Source organism: Macrobrachium rosenbergii, chromosome 3 (assembly GCF_040412425.1).
Source record: "Macrobrachium rosenbergii isolate ZJJX-2024 chromosome 3, ASM4041242v1, whole genome shotgun sequence".
Taxonomy (NCBI): Eukaryota; Metazoa; Arthropoda; class Malacostraca; order Decapoda; family Palaemonidae; genus Macrobrachium; species Macrobrachium rosenbergii.
The window spans coordinates 24,757,829-24,780,072 of NC_089743.1; the positions used below are offsets into that span (position 1 = coordinate 24,757,829).

At 38.6% G+C, this 22,244-nt stretch overlaps 1 protein-coding gene and 1 long non-coding RNA gene across 4 annotated transcripts in view; one reads left to right on the top strand and one right to left on the bottom strand.

Moving 5' to 3' along the window:
* Positions 1–1,289: 1,289 nt before the first annotated feature.
* Positions 1,290–22,244, bottom strand: part of Psa (puromycin-sensitive aminopeptidase) — a 133,828-nt gene continuing 112,873 nt past the window's right edge. For 2 of the 3 annotated variants that reach the window (XM_067128899.1, XM_067128912.1), the window contains exon 16: positions 1,290–13,311. In XM_067128899.1, coding sequence (XP_066985000.1) covers positions 13,102–13,311 — 210 coding nt within the window. In that variant the 3' untranslated portion in view covers positions 1,290–13,101. The remainder of the gene's footprint in view (positions 13,312–22,244) is intronic. The other variant, XR_010857448.1, reaches the window with a different exon arrangement.
* On the top strand, positions 17,425–20,586 carry LOC136853414 (uncharacterized). Its single transcript, XR_010857450.1, has 3 exons — positions 17,425–17,454; positions 17,613–17,680; positions 17,893–20,586. It is a non-coding gene; the product is annotated as an uncharacterized lncRNA (long non-coding RNA).

A 22,244-nucleotide genomic window follows, 5' to 3' on the forward strand; every position in this document is an offset into this window, starting at 1 on the left:
CACGCAAAATTTAAAAATATTTTATAAATATTTTCACACTGTATTGATATTAATTGCTTACCCCATCGGAAAATAGAATTATCGTAAAGCGAATTATCGTAACTTGAGTGCTACCTGGGTACCCGAGTAGTTTTATCACAAAAAGTGTATTTAGTCATAAAAATGATATGAAAATACAGTAATTAGTGAGTATTTCTCAGTGAAAAATACTGCAAATAATGTGTATACATGTTCCGTAGAGAAATCTGCGAATAGGCGAGTCCGTGAATCGTGAGAACACAAATATGGTCAGTTTACTGTATATTTTACAGTGTTGCACCTTGCTGTCTTTTTTGATAGTCTTATCAGATATTTTTTGCAACCGGTTCATATTCATTATTGGCAGTATGATTGTTCCTTGTACATACACAGTACATTGTGTAATTTTTCATTACTTTAACCTTAGTCATAGATTGTGTTGCAAGGTAATCCAATTGATTATTAGTAGTTGCTTTGACAAACCAAAATTTTTTATATTTTAATTGTTTAAAAGTAATTTCAGGTATTGAATGTCCAACAAGTAGTTTTCAAGTCGGTGATGATATTTAGTCTTCACTTTATAGTACTTAAGAGTCATGACTAGTTCTCATTGCCAAATAGACAATCAAAATGGGTCGAGATTGGATCCTGCCTAAATTTATTATTTTTTTGGTACCTCCATTAGTTTTAGTTCTTAAAATTTCTTTATTTTCTATAAGACTGGAAAATTCTAAAGGGAGAATCATGCGCATGCCTGAGGCTGAGGGCCCTGGATTATAATTTCATACTGAAAAAAATATAATTATTTCAAGTTGGGTTCCCTCCACCCAGGGAGCCCCCAAATTGGGAAGAGCAACATTACTACCTTTAAAAAGGCAGCTGCCTGAGAACCTACCTACCCCAGAGATTTCAGGGTCATCAGTCCATACATGTAACGCCTGTTTTAATAGACTGTTGAAGCTGCAACTGAGGGGGAAAAAAAAGGCCTGACTACAATTTGCAGCTGAGAAGCTTTGATGTCTTGTCATCAAATATTAGGACATTGCCTCTCAGCTACCATCCTAAAAGCCCCATTGACTGCAACATGTCAGGGATCTGTGAGGAAAGTGCTTATAGAAAAGCGGGGAATGTCTGTGGTTCTGACAGTGTACCCAAGGTCATACTCTACCATACCAAGGATTCGTTTGGTTATGGCTTGACAATAAAATTATCTTGTGAGCAGTAATATGGTAATAGTTCAAAATAATGACTAAGGTGAATAAAAATTCATATAGCAAAAGATATCTGGTGTATTTACTTGCAAAGGTAGTTTGTGTAAGGAAGATGAAAAAAGATATTGGCTTAAGTTTTTAAAATCTTATGGCACGGCCACCCACTTAATATGCCCAATTTTATAGTTTTAGTACAACGGTACTATGTGCTTCATTGACTGTAATTACCCTAAAGTGGTTTTATTACAACCAGACATATACAGTAAAAACAAAGAGTGAAATGCATCATAGACAATATGGCATTCCATTTTAATTGGCAAAAAAATTATGTACTACACATACCAAGTAAAATTTTTTTAAAATTATGTACTACACATACCAAGTAAAATTTAAAAAAACAATGATTCCACCACACAGTACTGATTTTAAAATGTAAAACAGTCCACAGAGACATTATGCAATATAAAGAACTTACACTAAACCCATTTCTCAAATTAACATGGACAATCAATACAAAATTGTCCTTACCTTGTACTCCTACATACATACTACAATAATAATATTCAAGTATCAATGATGATTTTGTAACTAAACCATAAAACTTCAGAATGAATAATATCAAAGCACTGTTAATAAAACAGTAAAATGCTAAGGCATAAAAATGACATTATTTCTATAAATCAAGGTACTGATTCTGCAGCAGTGTTTCACTAAGTTAGGTAACAGAATTATAAATTCTTCCCATACCTTGTTGTTTTCAGCACTTGATATTTAATCCTTATAAATTCTTCCCATACCTTGGCATTTTCAGCACTTGATATTTAATCCTTGTAATTATGCCTGGTAAGTGTAAAAAATTATGAGTATACAGGATTAAAATCAAAATCAAATGCTATGTAAAATGCTCTTAAAGGAAATTATAATTGTAGTATCCCAACACCACAACCATTCAAAGGTGAGGTAACTGACGTAATCCTCTAGGTGAATTCACAGCCTATTTATGTATGTATGAGGAAATCTTGTATTTATCAAGTATGTAGGTAAGTATAATAATGCTTACATGTATACGTATATAAATTTTACAATGTATTTAGTTACTGTATACTAAGGCATTTATATACTCATGTATATCTTCACACTGGGTAAAATGGAACAAAGTTTAACATGCCATTTAATTAGCAATCTGAAGAACAGTTATTAAACAAAACTACAATGCAAGTACCACATATTGGGCAAAAAAATCCATTATATCCATAAAAACAGCTTTAGAGATACTTGGAATACTTTATATCATATCCTACAAAACAACTCTAAGCAAAAAATTACATTTTTAAAGTAATTTGTATTTTTCCTTACATACAAATCTGAGGTCTTTACATATGGGATTAACTTTCAGTGAGCTGGAAATCCAGTCATTAAACTTTTGCAAAGAGGTTATGGTAACAATTACTGATGGTAGGGGCAGAAGCAACGCCCACCAAGTCAGTATACATTCAGTTCTACACAGTTTACCTTTTGGCCAGGTAAGAGAAGGTAAGGACCTCAGGTTTGTATGTTAGGAAAAATACAAATTAATTTAAAAATTTGTCATTTGTTCCTACATGAATACAAACCCTCGGTTTTTACATATGGGAGACTTACTTTTGGAGGGAGGATTCCATGTAAATCTCTGAACTGATTGGTAGTTTGGCTCACCTGGGTACTCTCTTCCTGGTCATGAAAGAGCAAAGGAAGGAGCCATATCTCTGATCTATTGAACAAGAGAGATGCTCAATTGTCAGACTTCTGGGCATTTTAACTTAACCCTCTTGTGCTTATGGGGGTTCCTGTAGTGCTACCCGGTACGTGACTTATGCCGTGGAGGGAAAAGTGGGGCTCGCGTGGAAAAGTTTCTTTGTAAAAATCGATACGTCCAAACTATAACTGCTATACGCTTCTGGTTTGTTTTATGATGTTGGCAAATGATTGAATTTTTTCCTAAAGCAATCAGAAAATCTTTGCAAGGTTTAGAAATAATAAAAAAAAGACGTGATGAACGTGAAATTTTTAAGGAAAATTGTAGATATTTTTTTGAAATCATGAAAAATATAATAATTAGGTTTGAGGAGTTTATTTTATATGTAAATTGTGTGGAAATGTTTGAACCTTCATGTACAAGCAATCACTTTTCTATAAATGTGTTTGCTGATTAGCTGTTACTGATTAAAAAATGCAAATTTTTTATGGAGTGCAATTACCAGATTTTCCAACCTGCTTATGTTGACATTTCGTATCGTACCTAAGTAAGAAATAATAAAGGTGGCATTAGAAAGCTGAATAAATTTCGTATAAAATGCACGAAAGAAAGATACTATATATGTATACATTCGAATGATATACAGGCAGTCCCTGGTTATTGGGGGGGGGCGGGGGGTTCTGTTCCTGACAGCGTGACGATAACCGACAATTGCCAACAACCGAAAATCGGTGATAATAGCGCTGACCCTTGGTTATCGGAGCCGATAACTGGGGTTCACCGCCACTGATAACCAAGGACAGCGCCGATAACCGGAGATCAGTGTCGAAAATCCGGTTATTGTCGTCGCCAGACAAACCCCGTAAAACCGGATCGCCGATAACCAGGGACTGCCTGTATAATACATGCACACTGAAGTTATTTACAGATGCTTGCATTTTTCATAATTACTTGGTAATGAATAACGCTAAGAAAAAAGTGAAAATTGCAATGGGAAGCTAAATAAATTTTCTACAAATAGCCCACATAAAAGCAATAGTTGTTCCCACAAAAAATTGAGCAATTGAAGCTGAAAGACAGAAATGTTGTTGAAAGACAGAAATATATGTAAAAGTAAATTCTTCACTATTTATCTTATTGAAAAACACTTGAAATATTATTCAAAATACATCACTTGCAAACACTTTTATAACAATAGCAAAAGCGAAAGCACTTCACAAACGCAGATAAATGACAACAAAGCAAAAAACCTGAGGGCTAAAAAGACGTGCTGAACTTGGTCAAAATAGGAGGTGCAGTGCTTTAGTTGGGGGAGGACTGCGGCGCATGCGTGATACCTATTGGTTTCCTGTTTACGTTTTCTTGTAGGTCCAAGATCTGCCCATGCAATGGCGCAGTCCTTGCTTTCTTCAGCTTAATTTTTTTTTTTTTTTTTTTGGTGAATTTCCCCTGAAAATAACTCACAGATGACGTGGAAATCGCGTCATCGGAGCACTTACGCCAAAAAATTTATTGACGCAGTTCCGCATCATTGGATCACCAGAGGTTAAAGGAATGTAATAGCCTTGATTCGAAAAGGTCTGGATGAACCCCCAGTGTCAAAGACTGGTTTGCTCCTAGTCAGTCCCTCTCTCCCCTTATTAGAGAGAAGGAAGGATCTGGATCTACTAATAATCCAAGTAGACTAGATTATAGATAGGACACTCAGTCATCTGGATCACCTGCATTCATGCCAGTCCAGCACTTGACGGCTCGTCCACTGTTCCTCTGCCCAATGAAAGAAGGAAAATGGGAGAAAGGGAGGAAGCCAGTCCCACACACACACCTTCTCCTAGCAGCCACACACCTTAGGCAAGCTGCAACCTGTCCCTCAAGAGATGGTTGAACTACATTACTTGTTGAGCATTCACCACAGGATCCAAGGAAAAGGAGTCCAAGGACCTATAGGCAACGTCCCATGGTAAAAGGAGATGAATGTGATCTGCACGGTTACATTCCATCCTAGTACTTGACCGAAAGGTTCTTCCTGAATGCAATGGACAGACCGATGCCCCTGGCCTAAAAAAATCTGATCCGAAATGTACTGATGTCCACCAAGAAGTTGCGGGGTATGCTCATTTGATCATCTCACTAATCAGAGAAATGACAATTTGGACACCGTTTCTCGGCCAACTCGAAGGTAACGAATGAGTCGTTAGCATTGGGTTGAAAGTCTAGTCTTACAGAGGCAACATAGATGTCATACTGTTATTGGCACCACGCGACCATAGAAGTGGAATGATCCATCTGACTGATCACTTTCGAAACACAGAATGACGAAAGGCTAAGCTTCCAGATGTATATGGGTACCAAAGATGTCTTACTTATTCAAAGGTGCGAGAAGACAGAACAGAACAGCACCAACTTCAGTAAGTCAAGAAAGAAGGACTATGATCAAGCTTCCTCAGAGGTTGAATGAATCTGGAAGTCAAGGTGCCAATATCAACTGTCTTTATCTCCTGACTTCAGTGAATAAATGTTGTAATTACATCCATCTTGCTTGGGCCTGACTTCAGTGAATAAATGTTGTAATTACATCCATCTTGCTTGGGATGTCTGGTTGGCCACCGCACTGAAAGATGTTCTGTCTGCTCATGTATGGGTTGTGGATCAATTGGTAATTACACCAGCAGCAGCTACCACTTCCTCTCCCATCGTCAAAAGAAATGGAGCTCCTAAACACCACTTCTTGACTGAGTATAAACCAAACAGTTGTCACAACTTAGTTTGGAGGTATGTTGATCTCTTGACAAATCAGGCAAAACGACGGGAAGTTGTAAGCACAAGACTTGAATCATGGGTGCAAAATCGAACTCGTCTGTCATACATCAATCATCCTGGAGTGTGCTACTGCAAACCCGTGCACCCACACCGTCAATTGAGGAAATGACAGGATACTAGCCCCCCTCAAACTCTTATTGACTAAAGAACTACCATGGTACCATTCCTTAACAACACTAAGGAATGCCTATCCTCAGATCCTGGAGCTTGAAGATCTAGGAAGATCCAGTTTACTGAGGAGCAGATTAGGTCAGGCTAGGCTAGGTTGGGAAGAACCCAACCTAACCTAACCCAACCCAGACTCTTGAAGAATGGGTAACTACCTTCTGGTTGATGCCATGAAACAAGGAGTCACAAGATATTAAAGTGCAGCATTGGTAAGGTTAAGCTAGAACTAATTAGGCTAGGCTAAGTACCCAACCATACCTAACCCAACCTAGTCTCTTGTAGAGCAGGAGACTAACTCCTGGTTAATGCCATTAGGCAAGTAGCTCCAGGACACTGAAATGCAGGTCTGGTAGGTTAGACTAGAACTAGTTAGGCTAGGCTAAGTACCCAACTTAATCTGAACCCAACCTAACCTCTTGAAGTGTAGGTGACTGCCCTTCGGTTGATAGCTGTCATCTCACCATTATGCTAATTTCTCTCACCTCTCTGGGAATGGATGGGAAGGAATGGGTAGGCTAAGTTAAGTACCCAACTTAATCCGAATCAAACCTAACCTCTTGAAGTGTAAGTGAATGCCCTTCGGTTCTTGCTTTGAGGCATGGAGTATCTCTGGAGGGGAAGTGTGTACAACACCCCAAGGGGATAGCTGTCGCCTCACCATTACACTAACTTCTCTCATCTCTCTGAGAGAGGATGGGAAGGAATGGGGGAAACCTTGTCGAAGACCATGACCTCCCTTTCCAGCTTCAAAAATTACTCTTCATCTTTGTGCTAAGAAGAGTATTGCAGAAGGGAACACTGAGGCTGTTGTACCGAGTAGTAGGCCTGATCCATAGATCTACGGAGATAGAAAATAATTCCGAATCTTGTTTCAGAAGTGTAGATCAGTACGGTTCTACAGAACTTCATTGGAAACGAAACCAACCTGCAGTCGTAAATGAACAGGACTCTAAAGACATCTGTGCTGATGAACTATAACTACACTGGCTCGGGGAGTCGAAGGCTAATATTAGTGTAAGAACAATCAAGTCAGTGTTCGAATGTGAACGATGAAACAGAGATTTCTTTTTACCTGAAAAATATTGAAGATTCTGGTTGAACACAGTAAAAAGACCGTCAATTCCCACAATGACGGCCGTATGGGTCTAATAAAACACACTCATTCATTCGGTTGTACAGCAGGTGTTATGAAAAGGATGTTGGATACTACGATGAAAACAACCGATGAAGGTCGTAACTCATGTCAGAAGAGTCTAGGAGAATATCCATTCGTTCGAATTCACTGGCCATTCATTCGGTGAAATGGACATTTACTGAAAACAGAGGCTGACTGCATCTGATGAATAAGACCCCATCCACTTACATTATGAAGGCCATAAAAGTTGGCAGAATGATCTCGCTCACTTGGATGTAGATGGTATGGTAATGTCCATTGGCTGTTACCAGATGATAAAGCTAAAAGTCCAGAGCAGTTCTATCAAAGATCTTCGGTTGACAGAAAAGTTAAGTATACCTTAGTTTTACCAGACCACTGAGCTGATTAACAGCTCTCCTAGGGCTGGCCCGAAGGATTAGACTTATTTTACTTGGCTAAGAACCAATTGGTTACTTAGCAACGGGACCTACAGCTTATTGTGGAATCCAAACCACATTATAGCGAGAAATGAATTTCTATCATCAGAAATAAATTCCTCTAACTCTTCATCAGCCGGCCGGGGAATTGAACTCCGGCCCGTCGAGTGACAGTCCGAAGCTCTACTGACTCACCCAATGAACCGAACAAGACGGTGATTAGACGGGAATTGGTGTTTCGACATGGCATGACCGTAGGCCATCCCGTTCTCTTCCCAAACCTTCACGTGAGTGAGGTCGATGTCCGTTCCCAAACATGCCATCCTGAGACAATTTCCACACTTCCCTTTGCGACAGTCGTGTTGATATACGGCCGTATGTCCATACTATCATGTCCATGGCCGTGTGAACTCGATTTCTCCTAAGAGAGCAAGAATGTAAGAGATGAAAAGGTGCTGAATAGCAAACTGGACTGAACTAACCGCACATACCCTGTACATGTGTCTACACGGAAGCAGATGTGTGACAGGACATTCGTGGGAGCTGGAACGACAATCAGAGAGCCTCCTGGGAGAGCATGAACAGGGAGGAGTTCTGAAACGACTGAGACTAAGGTCATGGACGTGCAAGCGACGAGGCGACAATGGCCTAGGCTGGAAACACTTCCGCAGCCGTGCAGAATCTCTCACGTCTGTCAAACGATAGCAGGACGCAGAAAGAAACGGCTGAATTTCTGAAGCCTTCCTTATACTGTAAACCCCTCGTATTCGCATTCGCACAATTCGCGGGATTTTCTGTGGAACATATCTATAAATTATTCACAAAAAATTCAGCAATTTGCAGACTTTTTCGTCAAGAAATATTCACTAATTAGTGTATTTTGATGTTATTTTCATGACTAAATACATTTTTTTATGATAAAAAAATTGTTTACTGATTTTCAAATATTAAGTTTCATAAGATTAAATAATAACATAAATAAAAAACAATTCTCTCTCTCTCTCTTACTGATACAAGAGAATTTGTATAGTATGTTTATTTGTTTTGCATAAATAAATGATTTACCTGATATAAAGTACTAATTTTCAAATAATAAGATTACTGTAATTACAAAATTTACATATTTCTATAGTAAACTATATTTTAAACAAAAATCATTCCCCCAATATTTTGTGAAACCTTTGAAGAGGGGCAAGGGCAAAGCTGTCAAATATATCAAATTAATATGTCATGAAGGGGAGCATTGCCCACAGTGTGTCAAAGGATTTCTACGTACTGAAAAATCTCTCTCTCTCTTGCTTTTTTCCTTCATAAATCATGAATTTCCATCTTTTGATATCTAATGTAAGAATAACTTTCTCTCTCTCATGTTATTCTTTCTGTCTCCTTAATAATTCATAAATAATTTCACTCTCTTACGTAAGGACAACCCTTATCTCTCTCTCTCTCTTTCGTATTTAGTGCTCACACATATTTTTACAACTTATTATTCTCTGTGCATCTTTACCTGTACAGTAGATAATTTTAAACTGATCTAGTTTTACCTGTACTGTCTACTAACTGTAAATGCGCTAGTGTGGCAAATACTTCTAAAGCATACAGACATAACTAAGGGTTGTATTAGTCCAAATACATAACACTGTTTTTTTCATGAAAAAGCATTTCAGAACAGAGAAAGAGACGTAGAATAAAGAAGTTCTTAAAATTGAGGTTGAGAATACTTCTAAAAATAGACTGGTCGGAAGGGGAGAGAAAGAAATTCTCTTCCAACTTTCTTCTATGTTTACGTCAACCATTTTATTTTGCTTTTTAAGTGTAATGTAATAAGTTAACTTTTAAAATAAATTACAGTAACTTTAATTTTATTTAAAAGTTAGCACAATACTGTACTTTGGAAGCATGATTATAGTCATATTTAGTGTTTAAACTCTAGTAATAAGCATTTATTAGCACTGGCTGAATACTATTAGCTGAATATACATCGTAGTGGTAACTCTATGTTTTGGCTGTATGTAGTATACATTTTAAGGGTACTAATGTTTAAGATGACTTTGAAATTATATTATTAATATAATTTCAAAGATTAATACAGTGATAGGATGATAATTTATGGTATATCTGATGTAGGATAATCCTTCAAGTACAGTACAAGCATTTTTAGAGGGGGTGCTAAGTACTTGCAGATTTTAACTATTTGCGGTGTGTCTGTGGAACGATCCCCACGAATACGGGGGGGGGGGGTTATTGTAAGGGATTTCTAAACAGGAGCCTAGTCGTCCTTCCTACGAACACAAACAGGGCGATCGGGGGAAGACGACAATGTCGTAGATTTTCCGATCACCAATCTCTCCTTGGAGTGAAAAACTGATGGACAAGAGGCGGCTGGGCATGGCACCCCCTCACCAGTGAGACGGCTGCAAGCTGGAGCGAGAGAACCATAGCCGTGGTCAGATGAAGATGGAGAAGATGAAGACCGGCGATGCTTCTTCAAAACACGGGTGAACTTCTCTCGAAAATGATGTCGACTCTGTTAACCACTGCTTCATGAGAACATCAGACGACAGATCATAAGTAAAAGTCGCCACTGCGGTAGGGGATCCAAAGTTCTGAGGGATTTACTGCCGACTGAGCGGGAGAAGCCACCACCACAAAAGGGGTTCCAAAACTCTGAGAGTGATACACTGCCGACAGATCCGGATTCCAGAACCGTAGGTCTGCGAAGAGGTGAACAGGTTAGCCGCTGTAGCCACTGACTCAAAACGCTGGTCAGGGTACACCAAAGGCTGATGTGGCATCTCTGGTAGAGTCAAGGGGAGAGCAGCAGGACTGGCAACTGCCGAGACAATGACAAGAGAAAGCAAGAGGACAGTAAATGGGACAATAAGCCACTGTAGGTTGGTATTCCTGGAAGGCCCAGAGAAGCCCAGATGCCAGCCATCTTCTGAGCCTCCTAACCTGAAACAGAACAAGATGGCATTGCCTCCTCTGTCACAGGGGGGAAACCTCCCCCACACCCCTGAGAGAGTGGGGACAGCCAGAGAGATAATATGTCCTAGCCCTTCACTCGAAACTTCCAAAGACAAAGCTATGGGAAAGGGTAAAATATTCCAAGGAAGAAGAAGAAGCAAATGAAGGAAGATTGGGAATAGAAGGAACCAGAAGGAGACTGAGAAGGGGCCATCGAAGGAGAAAGTCCTTTCCAAGATGGCGCCTTCTTCCTTCCTCTTGGCAAAAAACCTCCACTGCTTAGGAGGCCAAGAACGACATTCAGAGAGGGAAAGGAAGCGAGCCTTCGACCCCCGCCCCAATAAAGACGGGGCAAGAAATGACAGGAAGCTTAGATAGGAACTTCCATTGGTCCTGGAGAGCAAGTTGTAACCAAAAGCCACTCTCAAAGATCTTGCGACATCAACCTCCTCTGTGTTGAGGAAGAGGGGGAAACTTGCTAGGTTTAGGCAAGAAGTATCCTCGTACAACTGAATTCGAAATCCTTGCCTGGAAACATGAAAACCCACCTTGTCTCAATCCTCTCAATTACATAACACACATTGTTTGTTCATGAAAAGGCATTTCAGAACAAGGAGGAAAAGAACATCGAAGAGGGAAGTTCTTAAGCAAGGTTGAGAGATGTCTAAAAATAAAAGAGATGGCATCGAGAGTTGGAAACTATCCCTCCAACTCTCCGCAGTTACGTGAATAAAGAAAACAGAATACATGAAACAAACGCCAAGGAGATAGGTGTTGGGTTTACATAAATATGAAAGAGTAAGATGATATATGAGAAAAGCTCCAAACCTTATACAGGCTAAAATGAGTCAATATGGCTACGTAGTAAGAATAAGTGAATATATCATTTGCGAGACAGAAAAAAAAGTCAAAACATTTCAATATATCAATATACGCAAAGAGTAAACAAAAAAAAATATAAAAACAAATATATTGAAACACAGAAGAGATAGTCGAATGGCAGGACAGAGAAAACTCCGCAGAACTAAATGTATACCGACTTGGTGGGCAGTGCTTCCACCCCTACCATCGGTAAATGTTACCATAACCTCCTTGCAAAATTTAATGGTTGGATTTCAAACTCGCTGAAAGATAACCCCATGTGTAAAGACCGAGGGTTTGTATTCGGGTAGGAACAAATAAACTTTGTCATTCTGATGATCTATGTAGTACCCAAACAAGTTAGTGAATAATTCTTTTGCAATATTTGCATACTGTATGTGCTTCAAATACCTTGTCATGTTTATTTATGGCTATGTGATCTGTTGCTATTACTGAAATGATTACCAACTCAGTAATTAAACAACCATTTGTAACTAGGAACACAGCTTTAGAACTACAATTTGAAAATATATAATACTGCTATACTATACACAGTATAGTACACTGCTTTGAAATGGATGTAACCTGGAATGATGCAGACTATTAGAAAAAATAATTTCCACATCTTTAAACCGTAATACCGTATAAATAAACAATATTTCTAAATAATAATCATCAAGTCACAGCTTTGCTATACTGAATAATTTTTTTTTATAAAATTACTAACATAATCTACACATACCATTAAATGGCAAACAATTTATTTCTTAAAATTTACGCAAAACTACTACCACCAAAGATGAAACACCATCAATACATTTAACACTATATGTGGGCCTACATGACTAATAATCTTCTGATGAATAAATATTAACTAAACAAAAAAAAAATGCATATTGCACTGTTAACCTGTTCTCGTTGCAGGAATAATATGGTTATACAGGAAAATTTTATAAACAAAACTGTAAACTGTGTAACTTTACAACTTTTGAAATTTTTATGTTGCACTGTTAACCTGTTCTCGTTGCAGGAATAATATAGTTATACAGTAAAATTTTATAAATAAAACTGTAAACTATGTAATTTTACAACTTTTGAAATTTTCATGTTGCAGTTAACCTGTTCTCGTTGCAGGAATAATAGTTATATAGTAAAATTTTATAAACAAAATTGTAAACTGTGTAACTTTACAACTTTTGAAATTTTTATGTAAATTACTGCATGTAACAAGCATGCTGTTTAAACTGAACTACTCAACTCAGAACTAAAGTACTGAAATCCTGGAGTCATTTAAAAAAACAGAGTTCTCACAGCCACATCTAACATTAAGCCCCAGTTTCAATTAGCATTAAACATACTAGCAAATTAAATTACTGGAATAAATAATTTAATATAGGATGTGACTAAATGAAAAAAAATCCAACCACTACACAACAAATAACACTGCACTAGAGAGCACAACTTGCAGACATTTGAGGATTCTGCAAATCTGGCTTTATGAAAGATAAGCTTAGTCATGCTCAGGATTTTAGACATCACAAACACTTTTCTCAACTCCAGGTTTGTGTGCATTAGCAAATCTACATCTATTTTTAAAAATCCAAAGAACAAAGAATATTATAATGCCCAATCTTAACTAACTGTTGGTAAACTACCTCCAACAAATATTCTGACTTAAAAAAAATACACCAATTTCCTTTCTCAACGAAATTTTAAGCACATTTGCTAAACTGATTTGCAGCTTTTAATTTACAACTCCAAAAGATACTTTTTGATATCATCTTGATCTCTTTGTAACCAAGCAGAATTGAGGCGGATGGTTTCTAAACTCTGCTGGACGGTACGCTCAGTTCCAGGAATCTGGTGATCACGGAAGAAGGCTTCAACCTCTGCTGCCATTTCTTCAGTTGCAAAATTTTCAGTTATGTATTTAATTAGACGTGTAACAAGATATCCTCCCTGTGAGAATTATTAAAGGTAAAATCATATGCATATTAGGAAAACATATCATAGCAATGTAAGATACTTAAAAAAATACAACAAATGAATGTTGCCAATACAACAAATCTTAGCAGAATACAGTATATCCATTAACTCGTTCATTTAAAAAAAAGTTATTTATATCAAAGGGAACCTATAAACTTCATTTCCATTATGCAATGTATTTCCTCTGGCCACACAACTTTTTAAATAACGAAGTTCTTACTGAATAAAACTTATCAAATTTTAATTCTGGAGGAAAAAGGGTATACAGGCGGTCCCCGACTTACGACGGTTCCGCCACGACGTTCGAGTTTACGACGGTTTTTCAGATATATTCATTAAAAATCCAGGCCGCTTACGACGTTTGTTTCGAGTTTACGACGCAGCCCGCTTACTGACGCAGCCTGTTTACGACGCTTTTCAATTACGTATATTTATAAAAAAATCCGTTTCTGGTTTAACAGTAATCATCAAAAATCAGTTTCTGGTTACAATTATTAAAATACATTGCAAGGTTATGACTTTTTTCGGCGCTTTTACGCCGCTTTGTAAGCGGAACTAGTTTCGTGAGCGTAGCTGCGCCTGTATGTAACTGCATTGGTACTGTACAGTAGTTGACCGGACAACGACCTTCCTGGGTCGATCACGCAGGCGCCGTAACAATACCAAACAACCCTTTCCTCACTCACGTGTTTGCCTCCGCAGAGTTAGGCACGTTGCCTCATTGTTGCTTTTCTTTAGCTGCAGTTTTTCGTGAATTGTGCCTTCACTATGGCTCCAAAACGGCAGAATGTATCATCTGATGCTAGTGCATCCAAGAAGCCGAGGAAGAGCATCACCATGGAAGCAAATCACGACGTAATTAAGCGCTCGAGAGAAGGGTGAAAGTAACACCGAGATAGGCCGTGCCTTGGGCCTTAGCAGAACGACGGTTGTTACCATAGTGAAGGACAAGCAGCGATTCTGAAACATGTGCAAGACGCTGCACCAATGAAGGCAACGGTGATTAACGTGGAAGCAACGTGGCCAGAACGTAGTGGAGATGGAGAAGTTATTGTTGATCTGGCTGGAAGACCAGAACCAACGGCGTGTTCCAGTGAGCCTGAGTGTGATTCAAGAGAAGGCTAGGAGCTGCATGCGGCAGTGGTGAAGAAAAAAATGGGGAAGGCAGTGCTAGTGAAGAATTTTCCGCCAGTAGGGGTTGGTTTAACCGCTTCAAGGCTCGTGCAAATTTGCACAATGTGAAGTTGCAAAGGTGAAGCTGCTAGCGCTGATGACGTAGCAGCAGAAAGTTTCCCTAGTGGTTTGGCTGAGATAATTAGGGGAAGGTGGTTACACTGCTGACCAGGTATTTAATGTAGATGAGACAGGGTTATTTTGGAAAAGAATGCCAAATCGTACATACATTTCCAAGGAGGAGAGGTCAGCACCAGGCCATAAAGCTGGTAAGGAGAGGCTGACTTTACTCTTTGGGGCCAATGCTAGTGGCGATTTGAAGCTTAAGCCCTTGCTAGTGTACTTGGCAGAAAATCCCAGGGCTTTTAAGGGCATTTTCAAGAGTCAACTCCCGTCATTTGGAAGTCCAATAAGAAAGCTTGGGTTACCTTGATGGTCTTTGAGGACTGGTTCAATGACCACTTTGTGCCCGCAGTGGAAAGGTATTGTGCCTCGAAGGGTCTGCCTTTTTAAGGTCCTGCTTGTCTTAGACAATGCCCTGGTCACCCGGCTAATCTTAGTAATATGAACCCTAATGTGAAGGTGGTTTATCTACCACCAAATACTACATCCCTCATACAGCCGATGGACCAGGGAGTCATTGCTAACTTCAAGGCATACTACCTGAGGAGGACAATACGCGCTGCTTTACGGGCCGTTGAAGGTAACAAGGAGTTGACTCTGAAAGATTTTTGGAAGGGCTACAACATTGCAGATGCTGTGACGAACATCGCACGTGCTTGGGACGAAGTAAAGGTGTCGACTCTGAATGGTGCGTGGAAGAAACTGTGTCCGCAGTTTGTGAATAGTTTTAAGGGTTTGAGCAGGCAGAAGGTGTTGAGGCTGTGACAAGGAAAATTGTTGGGCTAAGCAAGAGGCTGAAACTGGACTTGGAAGCTGAGGATGTCACCGAGCTGCTGGCATCCCACGGAGAGGAATTGTCATCGGAGGACCTCATTGAGCTGGAGAAGCAGATGATCGAGGAGGAGGAAGAGGCACCACAACCAAAGGTCAAGGAATTAACAATCAAGGGCTTGACAGAGGGTTTTGCTCACCTGGAGAAATGTTTGGCAGCATTTGAGGGTGAGGACCCTAACATTGCCAGGTTTGAGAGGATTCGCAGAGGAATGCTGGATCTTACTACGTGCTACAGGGAGGCGCTGAAGGAGAAGCAGCTGAAGAAGAAAGTGCAGTCTAGGCTAGACTCTTTCTTCGTGAAGAAGTCTTCAGCACCACCTGCCACTCCTAGTCTAGGTAAGGATTTCTCAACTTTATTTTTATTAACTGCTGTAATATAAATTGTTATAACTTGTAATAATATTTATAAAAATGTTACTGCAATTTATATTTACATACTGTAGATACACAGCATAACCCAATAAATTTTATCATTTGTATCATTGCAGAAGTGACTCCTAATCCAGATTCCCAGAACCTCTACCTGGCTATGAATCAGAACCTGAGCCTGAACCTGTACCTGCAGTAACCTCCCAGCAGCTTCTCCAGCTCTATCAGGTAAGGAATTCTAAGTGTTTAATTTTTATAATTTTCATACATGAAATCATTTGTATATACAGTACTGTACATATGGTACAAATTTTATATTTACTATCGCATAACCTAATTTATTTCATTATGTGCCATTCCAGATCTCTTTGGTAGTGATGACAGTCCTGACCCCCTGAAGAATTCCAGGGTTTTAGTTACGGACCTCCTGTCTCCTCTCCAACTTCACCAGGTAAGGAATTCTTAATGTTTTTTTAATGTTTTATAAATTTTTATAAATGTTACAAAAAGTGTACTGCACTTCACCCACTGTACAGTACACTATTGCTTTAGTATTTGCTGTAACTTTACATAATCATTATCATTCCAGATCCACATGTTACAGCCTCCTCCCGGCCCAACTCAGCTGACCTTATCCCCTCCAGCCCCATCAGGTAAGGATTTCATGACTTTTTTTTTTTCTTTCAAATCACTTTATAAAACTGTATACAGTACAGTAGCTTATTGCATACATACCCCTGTGTGGTAATTTCTATCTTTTATCATTCCACAAATGACAGGTGTCCCCTGCTCAACTCCAAATTCACCTGCACCAGTAGCACCTGCACCCATTTCATGTCCACCAGGTAAGGAATTCTTCACTTTTTAGAAATTTCTATTAGCCTACATTGTTTTAAATTGTGTTATTATACTTATACAGTACAGTACAGTACTGCTGTGTACAGTATCATTTCTATCTTTTCATTGCAGACTCCCAAGCACCTGCAGATGCCACACCATAGCCCCCTGTTCTCATCTACCATATGCCCATCCCAGTAAGCAAGCCAACCACTAGAATTTGGTAAGAACACTTTCTGTTTTATAAATTGTTATACATTTTATAAAATTAGTGTACTGTTTATGAAATCCACAGAAGTACTTTATTCTAATCTTTATCATGTACATTATCATTCCAGACTGACATGCACCTTTAACCTGACCTCTACTGGAACTGTACAAAACCTTCCTCATGTAGCCTACATCTTTCAAATCACTCAAGGTATTGAATTCTTCACTGTTTTTAATGTTATAAATGGTCATATGTACAGTACATTTGATAAATATAAAGTAACGTCTTCATTCTAATATTCCAGACTGCCCAGCACCTTTACTAGAGCTCCTCATCCTCGCCTCCATCTTCTAAAAATCACTGAAATTAGGTAAGGCATTCATATTTTTATTTTGTACTGTTGAACATAGGTTTGTGAAATACCTGAACTGATACAGAACAGTGTAACACATACAGTACAAACTCTGCAGCAATTTTATCCTTATCATTGCAGGCTCCCCACGCATACAATCTCCATCTCCCCAACCTAGCCTGCAACTTTGTAACAGCTTTGACAATCACTGAATGAGGTAAGGAATTCCTAACTCTTTATAATTTTTATATATTTATTATTCTACTGTAAAATACTGACTGTTCTGTATTTATACAGTACAGTACTGTACTTTGTTGCATGCAGGACTACTGTACAGTATTATACGTACACTAATACTAAATTTTTACATTCCAGAATCCCCCTGAATCATGAGGCCACACCATTTTTCCAGGGTTAAGAAGCACGGGGTTTCCAAAATAAAAGTAAGGAATTCACTTTTTTTTTTATCTTTTATAAACTCTTTGGTATAAATTACAGTACAGTACAGTGTACTGTACACCTGTGTTACTGTATAACATGTTGTATTTTACTTTTGTGCAGTGTATGTAGGATACAGTACTCTATACTTTACTGCATACAGGATTTACTGTACAGTACTGTACTTTGTAGTAAATTGTAAATTTTTACATTCCAGAACCACCAGTTTTGGATACACACCACATCAAAATGTAGGTAAAACATCAAGAAACAACATGCAGTATACCCAAAGGATTAAAAGTAAGGCTTTCATAACTTTTGTTTCAAATTTTTATACAATTTTCTGGCGTCGTATGCCATCGTTCCGCTTTACGACGATTTTCGGGTTACGACGCGGCGCAAGAACGGAACCACCGTCGTAAACCGGGGACTGCCTTGTTATGTCACAAAGTATACCCCTTTTGTGACATAACATATGAAAATTTGCAGGCAGCTTAAAAGCTACCAGAACTACCAGTAGTAGTTAATATCAAGGCTCTGATGTGGTAATGTTTAGAGGTCATTTTGTTAATTATTTGTGATTGCAAGAATACAAAATGTAACAAAAACCAAACTCTCCAAATTTATGTACCCAAAAGCAATATTTAATCCCTCTACGTATGGGTATCCTAAAGGTCTAACATTGAAAGTCTGAATCAATGTATAAATTACTACAACCACAATATCAGTACAACTCACAGATTTCAACATGACCACAAAGTTTAAACTTAATTTTCACCATGCATATTTACTGCCATTTATTGAAATTTAAAAAGTGAAGGTTCTGATAAAGTTCTTATGAAGATTCCAAAACTACTTTAACAAAACACCCTCAAAGCTTGACATTTATTCCTCACTCTAACTGTGAGAAACATGTTTAATACCTTGGCCAAGATTATTACTCCAAGTTAACTGGGAGCAATCCAATTCAGAAAAGAGCAATGTACTGTACTAGAGGAGTCAGTCCCCCTTGTCTGCACGGGATCCAACCCCTTCAGTTACAACTCAACAACAGGACATGGATTATAACAATGCAACCTGACAGCTTTCAGGATTCCACTACTGAGGGCATTCAGGAAGATCTCTGGTGGTGGTAGGACTTTCATAATCTAAATTTAGCCACCCTCTAGTCCCTCCTTCACTGGTGATTATTTCTGGAACCAGGGGCTGAGCAATCAGCCTCTGCCTCTGGATTTACAGGCTTCAAGCTCTTGGTTTCAGCAGCACAGGGAAAGAGATATCAGTTGTCCAGAGCTGATGGCAGTGTTCGTGGGTCTCTAAACATTTTCTATCTGGATAAGATGCAAGTCAATTGATGTCATGGAGGACAACACAACCACAACAGCATATCTTAAGAACCTATGAGATACAAGATCACAATCTCTGTCGAGTAGCAATCAAATACAGTTATGCCTCGGTTCACAAACTTCATTAGTTCAAGGACACAGTTCATCACACGTAAAGTTAGTGACCTGAATTTTTCCCATTTAAAATAATGTCAACACAAATAATTTGTTCAAACCTCAGAAACACTGATTTTTTCAATTTTTTGTTTTCCTGGGATAAAGAATATAAAATATATGGTATATTGTATCGTACTTACGGATATATTGGTACGAAATGAAAATATCAATGTGAGGGTTTCGCCTCCAGATCGAGTGCTGAACTGTTTTTTCAAATCATGCACTCTTAGTGGGTACACCACTCACTTATCTGCATCCCTAGAGTTATTTGTTACTGTTTCTTTATTAATTTACAATGCTTTCATCTCTAAAAATTATGCTAAAGCTTTTACTGTCCTGCATTTGACATTAATAAACAGCTGTTTCCTGAGTTTAGTTACCATAACTGACACCTTTACTAAGAGTTGCGTTACAGTTGTCTTGTTAAAACCTTGCTTATTTGAGTGTAATTCCGTAAATAAAAATCAAATACGTTCTTATTCATCCGTCACACAATGGAGAAGGTGTTACGAAAGTATGCCACTAACTTTAAGCAGCAGGTATTGTAGCTGTGGCTAAAGAAGCGAATAGTGAGCAGACCCCATAACGATTTGGAGGCAAAATGAATGCCTGAAACTGACAAAATCTCACATCCTTCACTTAACTTACTGCGTTTATAAATAAAGTAGTTGCAATTTTTAAACCCAGATTTGATAACTTACGGAAGAAACGTCTCTGAATTTGGCAACTAAAGACAGTGATGATGTCGGTAAAATGCAATCAACTGATGATTTTAAGAATGTTAACAAAACCAAAATGCAAATGGCACATGATCGCTCTATTCATATTTTTTAATAATAAGACAATAATACATACAATATGATTAGATACAGTAAAACAACAGTTTTTTAAAATTATGATTATTCTCAGTAGTACAACTATTATTCGACTTTTGCAAATCGATATATTGGTGTAATAACCTAACCAGGGCAATAGTCTCTCTCTCTCTCTCTCTCTCTCTCTCTCTCTCTGTATTTCATCAACCACTATACTTATGATGATGCTCCATCCTCCACTAAAAAAGTTGGGGCGCCTCAATAGACCCTTTTGGGGGATGTTTGTGTGTTCGCGGTCTGAAGCACAGTTCGTGAACCAGAACAAAATATTTTCATACATCTGAACCCCAATTTGTTTGTGAACAATACTGTTTCCTAACCGGAGTACCACTGTACCTTAAATAAGCAAATGCCAACTATGTTCAGCCACTTCCTAAGTTTATCCCCGGGAGAGGGGGATGTAAAAAATTTACACTGTATCACCCAAAGATACCAGGTCTTCCCCTCATCCAGAAGTCTGCAAGGCTCTGCAGTAATGGGGGGGGGGGCACAGACTTCTTTTGATCAAGGCAGTTTCTCTAAAATGATTCAGGATTCCAGAAATTTCCTTATGTCGGTCAGCCATCACTGGCTGCAGCAGGAAGTTTCTAGATCTCCTGGGCCTTTCTGATGATGCCCCTAAAGATTCTTCCCAGTTGGAAAAACTTTCCAAAGGTTTTCACAGGAATCAGATTATGCTAAACCTTCAAATATGGAGGTCATCTATTTGGGCCTTAAAGAGAGATGGTTTGCAGTAATGACAGCTGAAGCTTTGCCCAGACTGTGCTTTACCTCAGCCTTCATTCTGTACGAGACCAAGTGGAACCTGTTCTGCAGTTGGCCTGATGAGAATGGTAACAATCCAGTCATTACTCCTTTTCCAACAAGCATATTTTTTTTCAGATGCCATGAAAGTGTTTGTGTCTGTTATTAAGGGAAACAGGTCAGCCCTGTCCCGGGTCTTCAAGCACTGTGAACTTCACATGAACATTTTCTCTATAATCAAAAAGATTATGCCAGCACTTGAAGGAGGAGGTTCATCCAAGATCCATAAGCCTCTCAAGAGGGATCTTGCTTTACTTTTGAAGAGCCTTTTGAGAATACTTTATGAACCTTTGGATCAAGCCTCTTTCTCAAGACATACACTGAAGATCATCTTTCTACAGCTCTTTGGTTTTCCATAAAATGGTTCGTAAACTTCACACTCTAGGTATCTTTTTCAGTTGACTTTGTGGCAAAAACCCAAACTTCAGGCACCCAGAACAAATCCACAGCTCCCTTTGCCATCCTATTGCATGGGGTAAGAGCCCAATACATCTGTGACGCTGGAGTTGCAAACCTCACTGGGCCTCAGGATAAGTCTTGATGGCATATACATCCTTAATATCTTCCTATACATGCAAGTATTGACAACAGGTCACTTCCAGGCACCAAGGAGGCAGAGCCCTTCAATTATCCAGTTTTACCTTATCCAGAACTACATTATCTGGAGGGTCCCCAGCACCACAATATATATTTACAATAAATAAAAATTACAGGAATGCACCCATGTGGTTGGCAACATTGCACAAGCAGAAAGAGGGAATGGTATTGCTTACATTCACGAACATACTCAGAAAGGTACTGTGGGGGTTGTATGCCAGGGGAAGTATCTGTCACTGGAAAGTCATTTGTGTTATTTGCTTCTGAGTGGCTGAGTATTGCAGGTGTAGGACAGGATAAGTGCTTATGAGGTGAGAGGGCAGGGAGACCTGAGTGGGGAGGGTTAAGCGGCCTTTGCCTGCTTCAACTGTCTCAAGTAATTTTTTCCACTTCATTTATTTTGAAAAATACTTTGTTTACATTAATCTTAATAAGCTTTTCTGAAGTTGAAATACCAGAGAACTGAAAAAATTTTGCCTATTATAATTTACTATTGGTATAAAACTGCCCAAGTAAGTTGTGTCAGAATGTTTTTTGCCCATCTGTGTCTCAGTCTTAGTGCATGTGTATAAATACACACACACGTGCATCACATGGAGATAACTACAGTATGCACTTGATGTGTATTTATATGTTACGGCATACAAAAATTAAGAATCCATGCTCATCCAAAACAAATCATAAATCAACAATCATTGGTTGAAACCTTTGGTAAATATATGATGCCATATTGATAAACACAATTACATAAATCACATTTCATTAAAGGTTATTACCTTGTAATAAAATAA